Consider the following 19,430-nt stretch of genomic DNA (forward strand, 5'->3'; position numbering starts at 1 on the left):
TTCCTTTCCTTAGCATGATATCTGTCGTTTCATGATCACTTTCACCCAGATTGTTTTCTACATTCAGATTCGCAACCAATTCCTCCCTGTCTCCCTCATTACTTCCTCCATCTTCTGAAACAGGTGGTCTCAAATACATTCCAAGAATTTATTGGACATTGTGTTTTGCCCTATTACTTTTGTAACAGATGTCTGCGTAGTTAAAGTTCTCTATTATTACCAGGGGTCTTGGATTCTGGATATTGCTGTTACTTGTTGTAGAAATGCCTCATCCACCTCCTCTGCCTGATTTGGTGGTCTATAGTGACCCCTACCATGACATCACTCTTGTTTCCCCTGCACCCCTGCTTATCTTCACCTAGAAACTTTCAGCTGGTCTGCATCTGACCTACTTCTGGACTTCAGAACAAGTGTATATGTTCTTGATGTATAATGCAACACCTTCTCCCTTTTTTCCCTGCCTGTCCTTCCTGAACAAGCTCTACTCTTCTATACCAATATTCCAATCATGAGGTTTATCCCACCAAGACTTATCAGTGAGGCCAATTAAGTCATATGTGTACTACTACTTCCAGTTCTTCCTATTTATTCCCCATGTTCTTGCATTTGTGTATAGTCATCCCACGATGTTGAGCACATTCCCTTGCTCTTTTTCCTCTCGTTGCTCCTATTGACCTGTTTGTAATTTTCCATTTTGCCCCTATCCCTCCTCCCCCAACATCTAGCTCTCTGTTTGTTGCCTTTTTTTGTGCCTACTTGGGACTTTTGTCACCTGCCCCCTTTGAACCTAGTTTAAAATGAGCTATTATGCTGTAAAGCCATAGCTTGTTTACATACAGTATTTGGTAAATATTCCAGTTCTTAACTGGTGCTATGAAATAAGTCCAGTCTTCAAGTTTATATCTTTGTTTTTTCTAGCCCTTCTGTTCCCTTTTCAGCCATTAATCTTCCTGTCTGACATATTGGATTCTTATTTAATTAGACTTGTCATTACCAGTATACATTTAATCAATTCAGATGTATTGGACTTAACACCCAAATGAAACATTCATAAATAGATTATATAAGAGCTGTCTTTAGAAGAGCAGTAAAATGCCATTTTATAAACTCAGTCTCAAACCCAATGTACATCTAATCTCCTGGAAACCCTGTGGTGGTGAGCTGGGATGATAGAGGGAGGAAGAAATCACAGCAGGGGATGAAGAGAAATGAGAGTAAAGACTAAAGATTTCATTTCAGAATGAGGGATTCTAGATCATAGGATTGTGTTCAGAAAAGCTGGTTTAAAGGTTGGGAACAGCAGGAGCTACAAAGAAAGGACATTTCCTGATTTAAGGCACAGTGGGGGAAAAAAATTGTGAACATTATCCTTTAATTTCTGGACCTCCATATTTATTATGATGGTTTCTAATATATGTTTAAAATATTTTGTTCATTGCGATTGTTTATGTAAATATATATTTCCATACTTCAGTAAATTACAGTGCAAATTTTTTTCTCAATTACTACTTATAATAGGTTCAGAAGGAAGCTACCTCTGTATCATCTTGGATGTAAAAGCAGGAGCTTGGATGAACACCAAAAGGAAAATGTCTGCAGTGCACTAATTTAATGGATGTGAAACATTTTAGTCTTGAATTGTATATTTTCTTGTAAATAACAGTGAAATTTAACTTCTGAAGATCTGTTTGCCTAATAAAGTTTAATTCAAATTTAACACTGATTGAAATTAAAGAACTTTGTCCGCTATTTGAACTTGTTACCCTTCTCCTCAAAAGTGTAACTATTGCTAATAGACACAATATTCATTTTACAAAAAATTGTCAGTGTAGGAGAGAATATGGTAATGTTTATTGTACATTGAAAAGCAGACCTGTAGAGGACCAAACCTAAATGTGTACTGCTAAAAACAAAGGGGTCATCTTCCTGAAAGGATATTTTGAAAAACTCTGGAATTAGGAAGATTTTTGTGGGGAGGTGGCTGCTGTATATAAACTTAACTTTGCTAGAGTAAGATGGTAAAATATTGCTAAAAATTTCCCCAAAATAAATCTCCATGTCCCTTTTTTTCATAGACAGTGAAGAAATTGAATCTGTTGCAAGTAAATCATTACCTCAAAGCTTATTTAGTTTTTGGCCTTTCATACTTTGTTAGCATGAAAAGTACTTACACATTGTAGAGAACAGGGAGCTAATGATCATTAAAGTGTTCAGTTTATCTAGCAACTGACGCTGAAGCATGAAGCACTTCAGAAATAATTAGGTTACTTTTTTTTTGCTCTTTTTACTTTAAAAATATCACAAATACGAAGTCTTGCCAGAGTCTTCCTTAGAGGACTAAAAAACTGGAGGGGGAACCCCAATCTGTTCTTAATAGAATGTTTAAAGAAACTTTCCATGTTGAGATTTCCTACCCATACATTTTAAGCTTTTTTTTCCCCTTCAAACTACCCATTAGAAAACCCATCGACAATTCTTTTTTAAAGTAGTTTTACTTATGTAGTTACATATTACATATCCATGCTATACCTTTTTACAGATGCTTCTGGGCAGCACTTTCAGAAAATGTCAACACCAAATAAGAGAGCTTTGTATTCTAACAAGAAGCTTAAAACAAGTACACAAATCTGAAATCTGAGCCTGTGAGTCTCAATTTTTATATCCCCCGTCCCATTTACTCCCTCCTCCCTTTTGCACAAAGATAGCTAAAATGTTAATTCTGCTGGCCAAATCCACCTCACTGGATAACTTGGATACAGTCGAATTCCAGCTGAAGCTATCTACAAGGTATGCTTCTTGGCCCATAGGTGTAACCTTTTGCTGTTTTTTTTTTGGTCTGTTTAAAAAACACCAATCTGTTAATCAGACTAACTTTTATTCTGCTGGAAGTCTTTGTCTCTGACATTTTCTTATCTACAAGTGGAAGTTGCTGCCTCTATAAAAAAGAGAGTACCTGTTCAAGGAATAAGTACAGCATACTTTTGAGATGGTATGTGAAATCCAAAAACTCTGCAATGTCCTAGGAACCCACCTTTCTAATAATGTGGCAGTCTTAATCTCCTAGTGGAAGAGGAGCTGAGTGTGCTTCAGTGTTTAAACCAATCTCTATTAGAGGGGGCAAATTATCTCAGGCACTGATATAGCCAAGATAAGTGTGATTAAAAACTGGATACTGTTTTCACATTTAAGTTTTCAACCCTGCACAGGCGACAGAGGAAAGTAGTAATGCATCTATAAGGAATTTACTTACACTACTGAAAAAAAAGATTTGTTGATTTCACGGTTTCAGTGTGCATGGGAAGAGTTGGAGGGAAAATTTTACACGGATATGTGCTTGTAAATATTTCTATAGAATACAATATATTTCTCCATGGAATAAGATGTTTTTCCTTTAATTCTTTGCTCTTTGGAACTTGAGTTTGAGGGTAGAAACATCAAGGAAGTGCACTTAAACCTGCTGTATCAAATTTGGAAACCTACTACCTGCCAAAATGCCCCATCATTCTGTATAGGATGCTTCACAACATTTTTTTTAGAGTCAAGCTTTGATACCCAGATCTGGACAAAAAAACCTGTCAGAATGTCAGCCTTCAGCAAAACTGTTTTGTTTGTTCCCCAGAGAGATACATCTCAGGAAGCCCTTAGTCAAGTGACCCCAGATTTGGATCAATATTCCTACCTCAAACCCCTACAAAGCACACCAAATTTCAAGGCAACCAAGCACATAATACAGCATTTAGAAGAGCCATGTTTTAAAGAGAGCTGGTCTCAATCAATCTTGACTGTAGTACAGCTGGCCTCCACTATAATTACTGAATGTATGCCAAGACCTAGGGCCTGTTTAAACATGTACTGGGAGGTGCAGGCAAAGGGCAGGGGCGCAGGCTTTCTAGCAGCAGTCTAAAAGCATCGCAAATAAGAATTAAAAAATGAAGTGCAGGAATGTCACAGTGAATAAGCCAGCAATCAGCGTAATACTTCCTTGGATGAAATTTCCTGCAGAAAACTTCACTCGTCCTTCAACTGCTGGAAAAACAGGTCCCCTTCTAGAGATGTAACTGGAAACTACTTCAACATCAAGATCACCTAGATAAACAGAAGTTTTATTTATATATATATATATATATATATATATATAGTGAAATTAATAGTAATGTTAAATAGCACCTCCAAACTTTGTATTCTTGATTCTCATTTTAAACTAATTTCCCTTGAAGAAGGAATTGCTTTCTACTACATTTTCATATTCAGGAGAGCACAATTATTTATGACAGTGGTTTTCAACCTGTGGTCTGCAGACCCCTGGGGGTCCACAGACTATGTCTAAGATTTCCAAAGGGGTCCACTCCTCCATTTGAAAATGTTTAGGGTTGCAAACCACTGGTTTATGACATCAAGGGACTGGGGAAATCACAATGGATTATAAATGTGTCTTTTACGGGGATGGAGAGCTAGAACAATTCAACTATTGTGAAAAGTTTTTTCCAGAATGTCACAGTGAGCAGCTGAAAGTTTATTGGGAAAAGCATTGCCCTTGCCATAGTTACTTTGGTTTATCTTTGTAGGGTTACTAGTGCATATCTAGCATGTTTACACACACAGGGATCCAGAGTCCCATTTCCAAACGATTCTCTGACACTGCTTTGTTATGCAGGTAACAGGTATGTATAGCTGAGAGGTTATGCACTGTGCCTTTCCAGTGTTACATCTTTAGTATGTTTAGGAACTGTGTGCTTCCTTGTGCACACAGACTCCATGTGAATTTTCCATCAGTATGTTAATTTATTTCTGCAGAGGGTTTTACTGGGAGTTGTTTTAACATTACAAAAGGAGTGGTAACTATGCAAAATATATTCACCTAATGAAGATAAAGGCACTATAGATTAACTGACTTTGAAATAGCTCTGGCTCAAAAGATCCCATCTGTGAGGGATGTGATAACCATAGACTCTCAGACTAAGGTCAGAAAGGACCACCACTGAACTCTTGCACATTGCGGGCTACAGACCCTCACCCCACCCCTCTAATAGACCCCTAGCCTCTGACTGAGTTACTGAAGTCCTCAAATCATGGTTTAAAGACTTCAAGTTACAGATACTCCACCATTTACACTAGTTTAAACCTGCATGTGAGCCAGGCTCTATGCTGAAGAGGAAGGTGAAAAACTCCCAGGTCTCCGCCAATCTGACTCGGGGGAAAATTCCTTCCCTACCCAAATACGGCGATCAGTTAAACCCGGAGCATGTGAGCAAGACCCACCAGCCAGACACCTGGGAAAGAATTCTCTGTAGTAACTCAGAGCTCTCCCCATCTACTGTCCCAGATCCACCCATTGGGGATTTTTGCTACTGGCAGTTGCCAATAGGCCACATGCCATTGCAGGCAGTCCTGTCATACCAGTCCCTCCATAAAACTATCAAGCTCAGTTTTGCAGGTTTTTTGCCCCCACTGCTCCCCTTAGGAGGTGGCTCCAGAACATCACCCCTCTGATGGTTAGAAACCTTCACCTAATTTCAATCTTAAACTTGTTGATGGCCAATTTATATCCTATTTGTTCTTGTGTCTACACTGGTGCTTAACTTAAACAAGTCCTCTTCCACCCTGGTATTTATCCCTCTGGTGTATTTATAAAGAGCAATCATCTCTCCCCTCAGCCTTCTTTTGGTTAGGCTAAACAAGCCAAGCTCTTTGAGTCTCCCCTCAAAGTAGGTTTTCCATTCCTCAGATAATCTGAGTAGCCCTTCTCTGCAGCTGTTCCAATTTGAATTCATCCTTCTTAAACATGGGTGACCAGAACTGCACATAGTATTCCAGATGAGGTATCACTTCCCTGTCTCTACTGGAAATACTTCACCGGATGCGTCATAGGATTGCATTAGTCTTTTTCTCAGCCACATCACATTGACAGCTCATAGTCATCCTGTGATCAACCAATACACCCACATCTTTCTCCTCCTCTGTCATTTCCAACTGACATAAGTCCCTAGCTTATAGCAAAAATTCTTCTTGTTAGTCCCTAAATGCATGATCTTGCACTTTGTACTATTAAATTTCATCTCATTTTTATTACTCTAGTTTACAAGGTCATCCAGATCTTGTATGATATTACAGTCCTCCACCATATTAACAATATCTCCCACCTTTGTGTCATCCACAAATTTTATTACCTCACTTTTTATGCCAAAGTCAGTAATAAAAAATGTTAAATAAGATTGATCCCAAGACTGCTCCTTGAGGAACTCCACTAGTAACCTCCCTCCAACCTGACAGTTCACCTTTCAGTCTGACCCATTGTAATCTCCCCTTTAACCAATGTCTTATCCACCTTTCAAGTCTCATATTAATCCCCATCTTCTCCAATTTAATAATTTCTCATGTTAAACTGTATCGAATGCCTTACTGAAATCCAAGTAGATAAAATCTGTTGCATTTCTATTGTCTAAAAAAACAGGAGATCAGGTTGCTCTGGCATGATCTACTTTGTGTAAAACCATGTTGTATTTTATCCCAATTATCGTTCACCTCTATGTCCTTAACTACTTTCTCTCTCAAAATTTGTTCCAAGACCTTGAATACAACTGAAGTCAAACTAACAGGCCTGTAGTTTCCTAGATCACATTTCCCCCCCCCCCCCTTCCTTAAAAATAGGATCTATAATAGCAATTCTCCAGACATAGGGTATGACTAATGAGTTTACACATTCATTAAAATCCTTGCTATTGGACTTGCAATTTCATGTGCCAGTTCCTTTAATATTCTTGGATGGAGCCTATCCAGGCCCCCCAATTTAGCCCCATTAAGCTATTTGAGTTTAACTTCCACCTCAGATGTGTAATTTCTACCTCCATATCCTCATTGCCATTAGCCACCCTGCCACTACCCCAAGCTCTTCATTAGCCTCATTAAAAACTGAGGCAAAGTATTTGTTTAAGTGTTGGACCATGCCTAGATAATCTCATCTCCACCCCATTCTCAGCAATCCCACTTCTTCTTCCCTTACTTATATGGCTATAGAACCTTTTACTATCGGTTTTAATTTCCTTTGCAAAGTCCAACTCTGCTTGGCTTTGGGCAGCTCTTACTTTATCCCTACACTTTCTGACCTCCAAAAAGTAGCTTTCATTACTGATCCCTCCCTGCTTCCATTTCTTGCAGGCCTTCTGCTTTCTCTTAATCACCTGTTTGAAATACTCACTCAGCCAGCTTGGTCTGCAACCCTTCCCTACGAATTTTTCCCCTTGTTTGGGATGCAGGCTTCAGATAGTTTCTACAGCTTTGGACTTAAGTAATTCAAAGCCTCCTCCACATTCAGCTCTTTCAGTTCTTCAGTCCACTCCATTTCCCTAAACAGTTCCCTTCAGCTGAAATCAAGGACCCTTGTTGCAGATCTATTTTTGTTTATCCTTCCACTTAGTTTAAATTGAATTAGCTCATGATCACTCAAAACAAAGATGTCCTCTATGATCAGTTCTTCTATGAGATCCTTACTACTCACCCCTACCAAATCTAAAATGGCATCACCTTTTGTTGAAGACCAAAAGGGAACTTTCTTTATATTTTTGTGGACTGAGCTAACAGGACAGTAGCCAGTCTGGAAATGGGAGACCCATCAAAGTCAGGTAACATTACAGACCAAATGAAAACTTGTGCTAGATCTAGAAGCATGCCTTTACAGGGTACTCTGTTTTATGGGAGGCTCTGTCCTTTGTGTATCTTCAGAAATGAATTTGAATAAACAAGTGGCTATTAACTATATATGTTAAACATGAAATCCTTTAAAAGTTTTTCTTCCTAACAGATTTGGATGGCAGCTATACAGGGCAGAGTATTGTACTTGCTAAACACTTAAATGCTGTTTTAAGTATTCTTAAAATGGCGTTAGAAAAATCCATTCATTTTCTTTCCCTCTGGTGCTGGCTTGGCTTTTATTCTTGTACCATCAGTTGCATGTTAATGATATATACTCGCTCGTGACTAGTCATAATCTGATACAGGGCTCCAATAGGAGCAAAAGACGCAGCGCTAGCTTTTAAAATGCTGGCTCTATTTTGTACAGAATAAGGATTTTTTTTCCCTTTCTATAACCTGTTTCCATGTTGTCCAGTGGATACCTCAGTACCTGGCGATGCAGCTTTGGTGATCCACACACGACACTGACTCTCCTTTAGATTTTAGACTAACCTTTTTGGTAAAAGCTACTTGAGCAAGTATATTTCTAGTGGGTAGCATGTTTGAGGTGTAGATGAAAGCAGCCACTCTCTTTTCATTTATTATTGTGCATGACGTACTTATTGCAGATACCACCGGTAGCCCCTCTGGCACGCTTCTGCTCATTTCCTTAAAATGATACGTTAGTGACACTGGTTCCTGCTCTGTGCTAGTCTAAGCTGTTACATGCAGCCAGGGAACCTGATTCTGAGAGATGCTGATTTCAATGGAAGTTGCAGGCGCTTAGTTTCTCTCAGGATCAAGCCTAACAATTATCAACTGAAAGATACGGAGTTAAATCAGGATGATTAGCCCTGAGTGTTCAGCGACTCAAAAGCAAATTATATCCATTCTATTTAAGATGAAATCGTGAGGTCTCGTATTATAGCAACATCTTTAACATTCTTAAAACTAGGGGGATGTTAGTCTTTGATGTCCACTACATGGCTAATAGCTTGCTACATATTCAATATGGAGTGTCTATGCTTACCCTGATTGTGACTCAGTGATTTATTTTTTAGCATAGAATATCCATCTCCTCCCTGCTGCAGAAAAGAAGGAAGAATCACTTTGTACGTTTCATCCATTTGGAGTGGTACATAGGCTGGTACTCTACAGGCCGTACAAAGAACTTCTATGCTGACAACTCTGCTTCCTGGTGGTCTGGAAAGATCGTAGACCACATGAATGCCTAGGAGAAAACACATTTTTAGACATCACTTTAAATAGCTCCAATTGAGCACCTGAGATCCATAAAATCATTAAACTGACACTCTACACTTCCGCATGTGAGAATTAGGCTTGACTTTTGAAAGAGAACATTCTTATTGTAAATAGCTTTCTGCCCTGTCCCCCTCTTACACACAAATCAGCTCTTACTCTTTACTCCAGAAAATTCATGGTTACTAGAACTGTGAGAACAGAGGGAGCATCCCATCTCAAGCTCCATACCCTTTTTCTTTTCCCGGTTCCCTCCTGGCTGCTGACACACACAAACAGTTCATTAGGGAGTGGGTGGGATTATGATATTGGAGGTCAGAGACCTCCCCTCTTCACAATATTCCTAGTCTGCCTCCTTGTCATGCATTTGTTTACATACTATTATCTTACTGGTTGAAATGAGCTAGTATGAAGGAATGTGCCATCACATGGTTATTACAGATCATGTCTATGTTCTTCATTCTTTTTTATACTGTAGCTACTAACTCAAATCAATCTAGGCTCTATGGACTTCTTGGCCTCCTTGTACACTATGTATGGAAATTTAAGTAGTGATGGTATAACTCGGGCCATAACTCATTAATACAGTATTAAAATGCAGAGCCAGACAATGAAACCTACCAACCATGCAATTACATTAAGGTGTCTCTTAATTTGAGGGCAACGGCATGAACGTGCAGTAGAGCTAGCATTAAAGGAAGTACAAACAGGTCAAGATAATCACCAGTCGAGTACAGGAAACAACTCCCTTCAAAAGGATTAGTAATCCAATCAATATAGTTATGAGGGTACCTCACAGTAAGATCATAGCACAGTGACACTGGTGACAAACTGGCCAGAGAGAAAGGACAGTTGAGGTTATCCACTGGACTGATTTAGCGCAGTTTTTTTTACCAAAGGATTGAAAACAGGAACCAGGAAATAGGAGTCTGCAGGGAAGCCAGACACACCTCTCTAGGTCAATTTTAAGCAGAATGTTATTTTACCTTCCTTAGAGGCAGGTACCCTAATTAGTCAAAAGTGCCAGTCAAGCCATTGCTATAACAAACAGATTATTGAAATAAAGGGGAGTACCCTACCCACTGCTCTGGAACTGCTACAGTACAAGCTGTATTACAGAATCTGGTGCAGCTGCTCCCGCATGTCTCCTCAGGCTGGTTAAAAATGTTCTTACATGAACAGACATGAATGAGATGTTTCTTACCTGGTCATTCTCTTTCTGTTAGTAGTTTCTATCCTCATTCATTACTAATGGATTAATGTCCCCCACCTATAGTATTTGGAGGTGGTCCAGTGTTGTTGCTGGAGGCCCTAGAACTAAGCCCTGCCCGTCAGCTCAGGCCACCTGAAGAGTTGTTCCAAAGCTAGAGAAATGCTCCAACCATCTATTATTAGCATTAAGAGAACAACTTGATATAGTGTATTAATGAACTTTAAGACAATATATGTCCAAGTTGCCCTTCAGAGAAAATTTTCAATTTTGTATTCTGGTCATTTACCAGACTAGCACGACAGGTTGATTTCAGAGAAAAGCTGCTAACAGAAAAAAATATCTGGTAATTTTTCTTATTCTGTTTCACAGCTTCTGTCCTCATTCATCACTAATGGGAAGTAGCAAGTAGTAAATCCTAGAAGTGGGGGGAGGGAATCATAGGGTTAGAAGGGACCACAAGGGTCATCTAGTCTAACCCCCATTTTTAGGAATAATTAAAAAAAAACCTCTGCTCATCCTTATTACATAGAATAATAGGCAGGACTGGATACTCTTACCATATGTCATAAACAGAGAGTTAAGGGTTAATGCCTCTTTTACCTGTAAAGGGCTAAGAAGTTCACCTAGCCTAGCTGACACCTGACCAGAGAAACCAATGGGAGGACAAGATGGTTCAAAGGAAAGGAGGGAAGTTCCCTTTGTCTGTGTAAGTTTCATTTTGACTGGAGTGGGAAAGCTCCAGAATTCAGCATCTTATTAAGTAGTGAGTATTAGGGAAGGAAATAAATAGGTTTATGTTTATTTCTTTGTAACCTGTCTTGTGCAATTAGAGAAATAGTCAAATTGGGTATTTGGGTATTTTTTTTTGTGTAACTAAGGTTTTGCCCAGGGGAACATCCTCTGTGTTTGGAATCTGTTGTCTATGAGAGTAGCTGGTATGCTAATCTCTCCCAGAGGGTTTTCTTTTACCTTTCTTTTCTTTAATTAAAAACCTTTTTCTTGATACCTGATTGATTTTTCCTTGTTTTAAGATCCAAGGGGTTGGATCTGTGTTCACCAGGGAATTGGTGAAGAGTCTCTCAAAGCTACCCAGGGAAGGGAATTAGTACTTGGGAGTGGTGGCAGCCAGACCAAATCTAAGCTGTTAATTGAGCTTAGAGCTTCTCATGCAGGTCCCCCACATCTGTACCCTAAAGTTCAGAGTGGAGAAGGAACCTTGACACCATATAAAACAAGAGATTTGTAAGCTAACAAGTTACATGGAAATCAATCTCGTAGCATCTTCCTACCAAAGGATGCCGTGGTAGAGGAATGGAAACTTACTTTGCACGTCTTCCTCAGATGAGGCTCAGACACGTATTCTCCGGTGCCCACTGGGACTTCTGTGAATAGTTTCCCAGATGCCCAGCATGCCAACTGGTGCAGAATTTAATGGCCTGCCTGTGGCAAACTTGAGGCCCTAATGCCCTGGCATTTTGGATGGCCAAAATGATGGCACTATATCCCAGAAATTGTGGAAAGAACTTACCTTGAATAGAAAAGATTCTGGAGTTATAAGAATAACCTTTTCCTCATGACAACATCAGTGTGGTTCTTGTATAGATTGAGGAACTAATTCCAAAGCTTGCCTTTCAGAGGTAATGGCAATTAGAAAAACCAGCCACAGGACCTGTCTAATCGGTCATTGACTCATTTTGGCATCTGATGATACTCAAATGGAGCATCCGGTGAGCCTACCTACAGAATGCCACTAGGGCTGGTACCTGTTTTTATGGTGCTTGGGATGTAGGACTCCAACCCGTCATCCTGATGAAACCCTAATGTAACTCAGATCACCAGGACTTTGTATCACAATAGCATCTAGAGGTTAGGATCCCGATGTGCTTGGCACACAACAAAGAGGCAGTTTCTGCTGCTTCGCCTTGAACTAGAAACGTACATTTGGCCAGATCAATACATGAGATTTCCTGGCTGAGTTCTGTCAAGATACCAAACTGTAATGGAGAATCCATGCTGAACTACACTTTTCTTCCAATGCCCAGGCTGTTACCTGTAGGTGTTCCTAGTCTGAATGAAGGAATCTCTGCTTCAAGAGATTTGGTCTCTTCAGCAGGTACAATGTGGGGTCCTTGACTATCTAGCAAGTCCAAAGTGCCTTCTGGGCCAGTGGAGACCTTCAGCTCTCCCTTTATCTTTATGTAAACTGTCTTGAAAGGCAGCGGATTGTTTTCTAACCAGGACATTATTTCCATTCCCACAGAGAAACTTTGAGCTCTGGTTACTCCCTGGTTTTGGAAGGGATACAATCAATCAATCATAAGACAACCTTGAATGGAAGGTAGTAGGCGACTTCTCTGTGATTGCCTGGTAGGTAGTCTCTTGCACCTTCTACTGGTGCAGCTGGTACTAGCCACTGTCATAGACCTTAATGGACTATTGGTCCAATTCCATGTGACTATGTTTGTGCTTTTTAGTTTTTTGTCCAGACACATTGTGATAATGCTGTCAAAGTGAAGTAAAGGGATGTGTACTCTGTGCTTTTGGAAGTCTGTCTTCCAAATCTGCTCCCCAGTCAGGCTTGCTTCCAGAGTGAGTATGCAAGGTCTAGAGTGAAAATTGGGTTAACTCTCAGCATGTTGTTTGCACCCATCTGCGCACAAAGAGGCCTTCAGATGTGATCTTAGAATGACACCTCATTTTCCACTGCATCAGTTGCATGTTTCTAGGCTCTCAAAGAATTTCTGCAGGCACATTTTCAGAAACCTGCTCAGGGGATAGAGCTGATGCACAATACCAGCAATCCTACTCATTGGAGACAACTGGCTACTGATGACCCCCTCAGGAAGTGACTGATGCAAAGTCTTGTATCTTTGCAAATCTTTACCGTTATGGTAAAATTACAGCCAGAGCCATGTCTTTTTTTGAAATCTGGGTGAGCAATTCTCTGCATTGGAATCAAAAGCTCTTCTGGATTTTGAAGGACCTGTAGCTATGAATCCTTTCCAGCAGCTTTCCAGTTATGACTGAGTCTGTGTAAGGGGAGGAATAGCTCAGTGGTTTGAACATTGGCCTGCTAAACCCAGGGTTGTGAGTTCAATCCCTGAGGGGGCAATTTAGGGATATGGGGCAAAAATCTGTCTGGGGATTGGTCCTGCTTTGAGCACGGAGTAGATGATCTCCCGCAGTCCCTTCCAACCCTGATATTCTGAGTCATCCCTGAACCAGAGCCTGATTAAACCACATGCACAGATGAGTCACTCCTGTGCTAGGTTCCAGCCAAGCCACATGCCTGGAGCTGGTTTGGTGATTCATGAGTTGGAACTCTTCTCTACCTGATAGCGGAAACAGAATCCACAAGTCATAGCCTGCTCCAGGCTTGTTCCTCTCCTGTCCCTGCCTTGCTCTTACTCTCACCTTGTTCCAACCCTGCTCTGGACTCCTGATCCTGGCTCTGGCTGCTGCCACAGCTCTGACTGCTAGGCCTGACCATCCCCATCACGGTTTCTGATAGACTATTTCCCTGCACAAGGTACTGATTAGCATGCTAGCTATGCAGGGATATAGGATTAATGTGCGACCTATGCTTTACTCTGACTACTACCTGCCACTTAAGACTCAGGATGCAAAGGATGAATCAGAAGGAAGGATCTTGTGGTGGAACTGTAAGCTCTTGTACACAAATGCACCTCCCCTCCCCGTCATGCTGAGGATTTTGTTGGTTTGAAAGAAAACTTACTTAGGTTTCCTTGGAAGTTTCTGTTTGTAGCATAAATATGAAATTAAAGAATGTGTCAGCTTAAGCTTGGTTAAGGAAATAGATGCGTGTTGCAAAGAAAGGCCCTGACTCACAAGCAGAAGGGAGGCCTTGAAAACAATGAGTTATAAGGCCAGAAGGAATGAAGTAGATAGGATATCTGGCTCAAAGAATAACTGAGATAAGGGGACGCTTCTAAAAAGAAGACCTCTGGCTGATAAGGGTGACTGCAGATGGTTTTAAATAAGACAAAGGAAATCTGTCTAAAAAGGAGCCAACATAAATAATGTTCCCAGTATTATTTTAAAAGTAGAACCTATCTGAAGTCAGGTGCAATGGAAAACTGTTGGCCAGAAAGGCCTTGGGAAGAAAGGTGATTGGAACAAAGAAGCAATTGTCTGAAATTGGTTTTTTAGCTGAAGTCAGTAATTGGCAATGACATCACTTGTTTGTTAAAGGGTATAAAAAAAGTTTTGAATTTGAGGGTTCTTTGTTAGACCCTACCTGATCTGCCCAAATGAGATAGCTTTCCCTAGGCCTGGCCTACTTGTAAGTATAATGATCACGGCCATGAATACTTTGTTACTGTATTGGGTGTAGTGACTTTATTTTCAGGCTGTTAGGCATGTTTAGAGCAATTGTATAAAATACCATTTTGCCTTTGTACTTAATATAGGAATTTATGGTTAAATTAGTGTCTGGTGGTCTCATATTATTAATATGAATTTCTAATATTATTCATAATTCCAGCCCTACTCCAGATTTTTCTTCTGCTAGAGGAATAATCCCTTCTTGGATACCCTTGGTATTGGTAGCAACCAATGGATTTTTTACGCTGGTTTTGATAGTGAGGGTTGAGACCTCTGTGATCTCTCAGCTACTAATTTCTCTGCCTCCACAAACAGCTCCTCATCTGGAAATTGGGATGCACAAGATATCTGTTTAGGATGAGTAATAGCTATTCATGGGCATAACATGGATTCCTTGTAGCCAGAGAGTTAGAAGCCATTGCTCATCACAAATCACATCAAGAGTTTGTCCAGGACAAAATCTGAGACATGTCACTCCAAGCAAGGATCATACCCCTAGATGAGGAAGGCTTTTCTTAGTAAAGTATATGCAATGTGTTTGGTCTGAAAGGGTATATCTGAAGCAGTGCATCATCGCTCTTATGAGCTATGGGGCTTTTTATTTGTCCATTTTTTTCTTCCTTTTTTGGAAGTAACAAACCACCTGAAGCCAGTCTTACACTCCCAACATTTATGGAATTTGTTTTTATGGAAACACTTAGTTTAACATTTGGCTTTAATGAGAAGTCTACATTTAGATCTTATGATGTACTAGGGAGGTATCCAGGGGAAACTGTATGTAATATGGTATTTTACTAAATTAATGAGTTCCTTGTTAGCCACTAGCAGCATCCTGTACTGAAAAAGTCTTGCAGGTTTTTTTTTGTTTGTTTGTTTGTTTGTTTTTTGGGGGGGGGGGGGAAGGAAGAGAGGATTCTTTGATTATGTATGTGTGGTACTTGCCCTGGACGTTAGAGGCAGGAGGTAGCTTGCTATCTGTCCTGGTCTGGGGGATCATACCACCAAGGAGGGCTACTGGTACACATCTTGATTGTAGGAATAGCTTGCTAAGTGTCCAGGAGAGTTTGAAAGGCTGCCTGCATTTCTCCTCCAGCCTAGCTAGCACCCACGTAAGTAGGAGCAGTCTAGTACCACTCGGGTCTTTACTCAGGTCTTGCCCATTACATCACTATGTAGACATGACGAGGTTAGGATTTCTAACATGCACTAACATGGTGCACGTTAGTTGGTCCGTGTAGACCCTGCTGGTGCACACAAGAAGTGCCCTAGTGTGCTTTAACGTAGTGCTGTTAACACACACTAGGGAACTCTTCGTGAGCATTAACAGGCAGATGTGGACTAGTTAATGTGCAGCACATTAGTGCATATTAAAAATCCCATCCCCGGGGTGCCCATTTCCCCACCGTGCAGTCAAGCAGTCAGTCAGGATCATTTTGAACATGGGAAGGGATCTCACACTTACACCTCTGTAACCCCATGATGGTGCAGCGTGGTTGGGAATGGAATCCTCATCTCTTCTGGTCAGACTGCCTGAAGTACTCCTCAGGCTTTAATGTGGAGACAGTCATTGGGAGGGGCGAGAGCGAGAGACTCTTTCCTACCTTCCAGCTTCTAAGCCATTTCTGGGCAGTGCAAGGGTTTAAATTCTGGCTGATGATCAGAAGCCACAATTCCATTCTACTGCTGTGTGAAATCTGAGCCCTTTTCCCTGGCAGAGTGATGGTTGTGAGTGGAAGGCCAGACAACCACAATTCCCTTTATATTGCAGCCTGAGGCAGGACTGCCCTGGAAGGACAAGCTCCTCTGCTGGCCCAGACATGCTGCAGGGTTGGGGAAGAGGTGGTGAGCATGATACAGAACACTCGAGAGCCTCTGTGTAGCAGAAAAGCCCCAGCAAACACTGCCTGAGGAAGGCAAAGGAAGGGTTTAACTCCTGTTTGCATCCATTGTCCACTGACAATTGCATACATTGTTCACTGACAATATTAACTGCTGCGCTGCAAAGGTGATGCTTGCTTTACCTTTTTGGGACCCCGAGGGGTTTGCCAGACTTATCTTTGAACATCATAAGAATCCCTCAATTCACAGGGGGAGGCAAGGGAGCAGTATAGGAGCCTTTTTTCTTTCCCTCAGGGAGAAGAGGCCCCACTTCAGTAGCCGGGGGTCAGGGAGGGACTTTGGCTCCTTTCAGGGGCGTCTTTCCCTCTGGCCCAGGTCTGTTGAGCAACCTACCTCCTGAGCTGGCTGGGTAGCGTCCTTCTCTCCCCCCAGATGCTCAGAAGCTCCTGCTCAGGCTTTTCTGCATTGGAGTCACGGCTCCTCGGGGCAGGGTGGGGACCCGAGCTGCTGGTCTGACTCTGAGCCCTGTATCTGGCAGCACGGGGCTCAGCTGGTTGGGAACAGGCAGGGCACAATTTGCCCTCAGTAGAGTATCTAAGTGCTGCCTCACGCAGGGAACATTACTTAGTTTTGTTCTGAGGGGGCAGAGGAGTCCTGCAGAGAAGCACGGGAACAACAGGTGCAGGTGGTTGAAGCCACCATGCTGCTATTTACCTGATCCGGGGAGGAGGGGGAAGACTGATGTCGCAGCCGCACAACAATGAATAAAAATAAAGTCAAAAACAAAATGGTGGGGGAAACTGAACCACCAACTTGTTCCACCCCCAGAGGCAAAAAATCTGGTACAAAGGGGGAGAAGTTAGTCCTGTAGCCTCCAGCAACAACACTGACCTGCCTCTAGATTTCATTAGTGATGAAGGAGGAGAAAAGCTGTGCAACAGAATGGTGCATAGAACTACCACGAAGATAAATGTATTTTCAATTTTATTTCATTTCCATTTGGGGCAGTGCAGCTGGTTCCCCAGAGGTATAAATGCCAACAAGGGCAGCATGAAGTATGGCTATATTGGAAAGAGAATAATAATAATTAAAAAAAAAAAAAAAAAAAAAAAAAAAAAGGGAGAGTAACTAACCCCCAACCTGCAGCAGCTCGCCAGTTCCTTGTCCATGTCTGCGCACACCATGCTCAAATGCTTCTTTGAGAGTGGAGCCTTTTAACTCAATCAGATCAAAAGTACTTCCAAATGGCAGCACAGCTAGCAGGTCCTCCATCGTAATAGTACCTTGGATAGAACAACACTTTATGTAAACAAATGTTCTTCATAATAAAGCACCTTACATATCTTGTTTAAGATCACTTAATAGTGTGCTACATAACCTATAAAGCCGTGTATCATTTGAAGCAATGTAATTTAATAGTACAGGAGTATAGACTCCATCTTTTGATCTGCATCTCAGTTTTCCAAACTGGCCAGCTAGACATATCTAAGGATTTTCTACCTCTGCTTATGTTGTGATATGCATAACCCACCTATACTGCAGCTTCACTAGTGGAAATGGGAGCAAGGTGACAACCTTTATGTGGTGCTTCTGCTACATATTAATAATGAACACAATGAATATTGTCAAAAGGCTACCAGACGTCAGTTTGTCGATCTCCTGGTATGGATTAGTAATGCAAAAATCTGTCAAGAGTCCTTGTCTGGGACAGAAGCAGAGAACCATAGGACCAGCTTTACATGTGTACCTACTTAATGTAGGAGGTCTGTCCCATGCTATGTATGACTATCTTCCAAAAGTTCTGAAGGAGAAGGACACGGACACTGTTGAGGACCTCCAGAACTTCCCAAAGATATGCCTGAAATATCACAAGCCTTTTTGGGATTGGGCTAAAGCTCTTAAGCATTGTCATGCAATCCTGAGGCACACAGGAAAGAATTCTGGGACAATGCCAACGTCCCAAGCAATCACCTTACTGCCAACTCGACAAAAGTACTTCCAGGCTTCAACCTACCCTGGAAACGGCGCAAAATGACTCTGGGCACCAGTCGCAAATGACGGACCTCACTGTAAATGAATACTCGCTTCAATTGTTTGCCAGCAACATCTCAGAATTTACACCAAGCCACTTCCCAAGCGACCTGCTGGCTCACTACTCTGAATTGGGTTATTTGAATGTTGCTTATCACCTCTCTTGCCATATGAAAGAAGATAAGTGGAAAATGGCTACCTGTCAATTTGGGGACAAGAAAAAACAGAAGTTCTTACAAAATTTAGCCAGCTTATGCTGTTGCTTTCAATTGCTATAGTAGTCCTACAAAATGAGTTATCCAAAATTAAAACAAATTGTTCTTAGATTTTATAATATTAGACTGAATATATGGCACCATAAGAGGATACAGAATTTACTTACTTATGTGGCAGAACATAACAGGTTTCTAACAGACATAGCCACCCTACATAAGTTTAGAACAGGAAGTGAAGAATACCATCTCCACTTCTTCTGAGCATAATGACAAGCCATAGTGGTAAAAACATCAGTGACCAAACCCTGCTAGTTCGGTCACCAGTGCCAGCATGGCTGCAGCTGCATTAGTGCTAAACTAACAGTGGGAGAAGTTGAGAATAGCCTCAGGGCAGATGCAGCCTAGGTGTCTAGGCCAGACTTACAAGAGGTAGTATGGCTGTAAGCTATTTCAGATTTTTATATGATCCAATTTTATCTGTTGGTGGAACTCTATTTTGATTATGTCTAGAATACAAAAATGGATAAGCTCTATTGAGAGAATATTATTCATTATTCTTAAAATTCCAGTATTCTATTGGTGCTTGCTCAATTAATTTGTTAATTCTTGGGATTTACTGTGTACCTTCAAGAACTGAAATATAGATATTAGTTGTTTCTGATTGCGTTTCAGAATCAGTTATGTATACAATGTGCTTAACTTTTATGCATGTTAGTGGTTCCAGTGAAACTACTGACATCAACTAAAAATTATAAGCATTGGCAGGATCAGGGCCATAGTCCTGAATCCAGAAAAGCTGTTCTTTTGTAGTTGGTATAGTGCATGATAGCAAAATATGTAAAAGTACAGGCAACAGTATA

At 41.0% G+C, this 19,430-nt stretch overlaps 2 protein-coding genes across 4 annotated transcripts in view; one reads left to right on the plus strand and one right to left on the minus strand.

Annotated features, from left to right (window-relative positions):
- SNX14 (sorting nexin 14) overlaps positions 1 to 1,729 on the plus strand; it is an 83,420-nt gene extending 81,691 nt beyond the window's left edge. For both annotated transcript variants that reach the window (XM_034766090.1, XM_034766093.1), the window contains one exon: positions 1,519 to 1,729. In XM_034766090.1, coding sequence (XP_034621981.1) covers positions 1,519 to 1,557 — 39 coding nt within the window. In that variant the 3' untranslated portion in view covers positions 1,558 to 1,729. The remainder of the gene's footprint in view (positions 1 to 1,518) is intronic.
- A 1,092-nt stretch (positions 1,730 to 2,821) lies between these two features.
- The window catches only part of NT5E (5'-nucleotidase ecto), a 41,594-nt gene continuing 24,985 nt past the window's right edge, over positions 2,822 to 19,430 (minus strand). The window contains exons 7-9 of one of the 2 annotated variants that reach the window (XM_034766096.1): positions 17,458 to 17,607; positions 8,699 to 8,899; positions 2,822 to 4,086 (exon numbers count right to left, since the gene is read on the minus strand). In XM_034766096.1, the coding sequence (XP_034621987.1) occupies positions 3,923 to 4,086; positions 8,699 to 8,899; positions 17,458 to 17,607 (515 nt within the window). In that variant the 3' untranslated portion in view covers positions 2,822 to 3,922. Of the gene's footprint in view, positions 4,087 to 8,698; positions 8,900 to 17,457; positions 17,608 to 19,430 lie in introns of those variants that run through there. The other variant, XM_034766097.1, reaches the window with a different exon arrangement.

The sequence above is a fragment of the Trachemys scripta genome, chromosome 3, assembly GCF_013100865.1.
Source record: "Trachemys scripta elegans isolate TJP31775 chromosome 3, CAS_Tse_1.0, whole genome shotgun sequence".
NCBI lineage: Eukaryota > Metazoa > Chordata > Testudines > Emydidae > Trachemys > Trachemys scripta.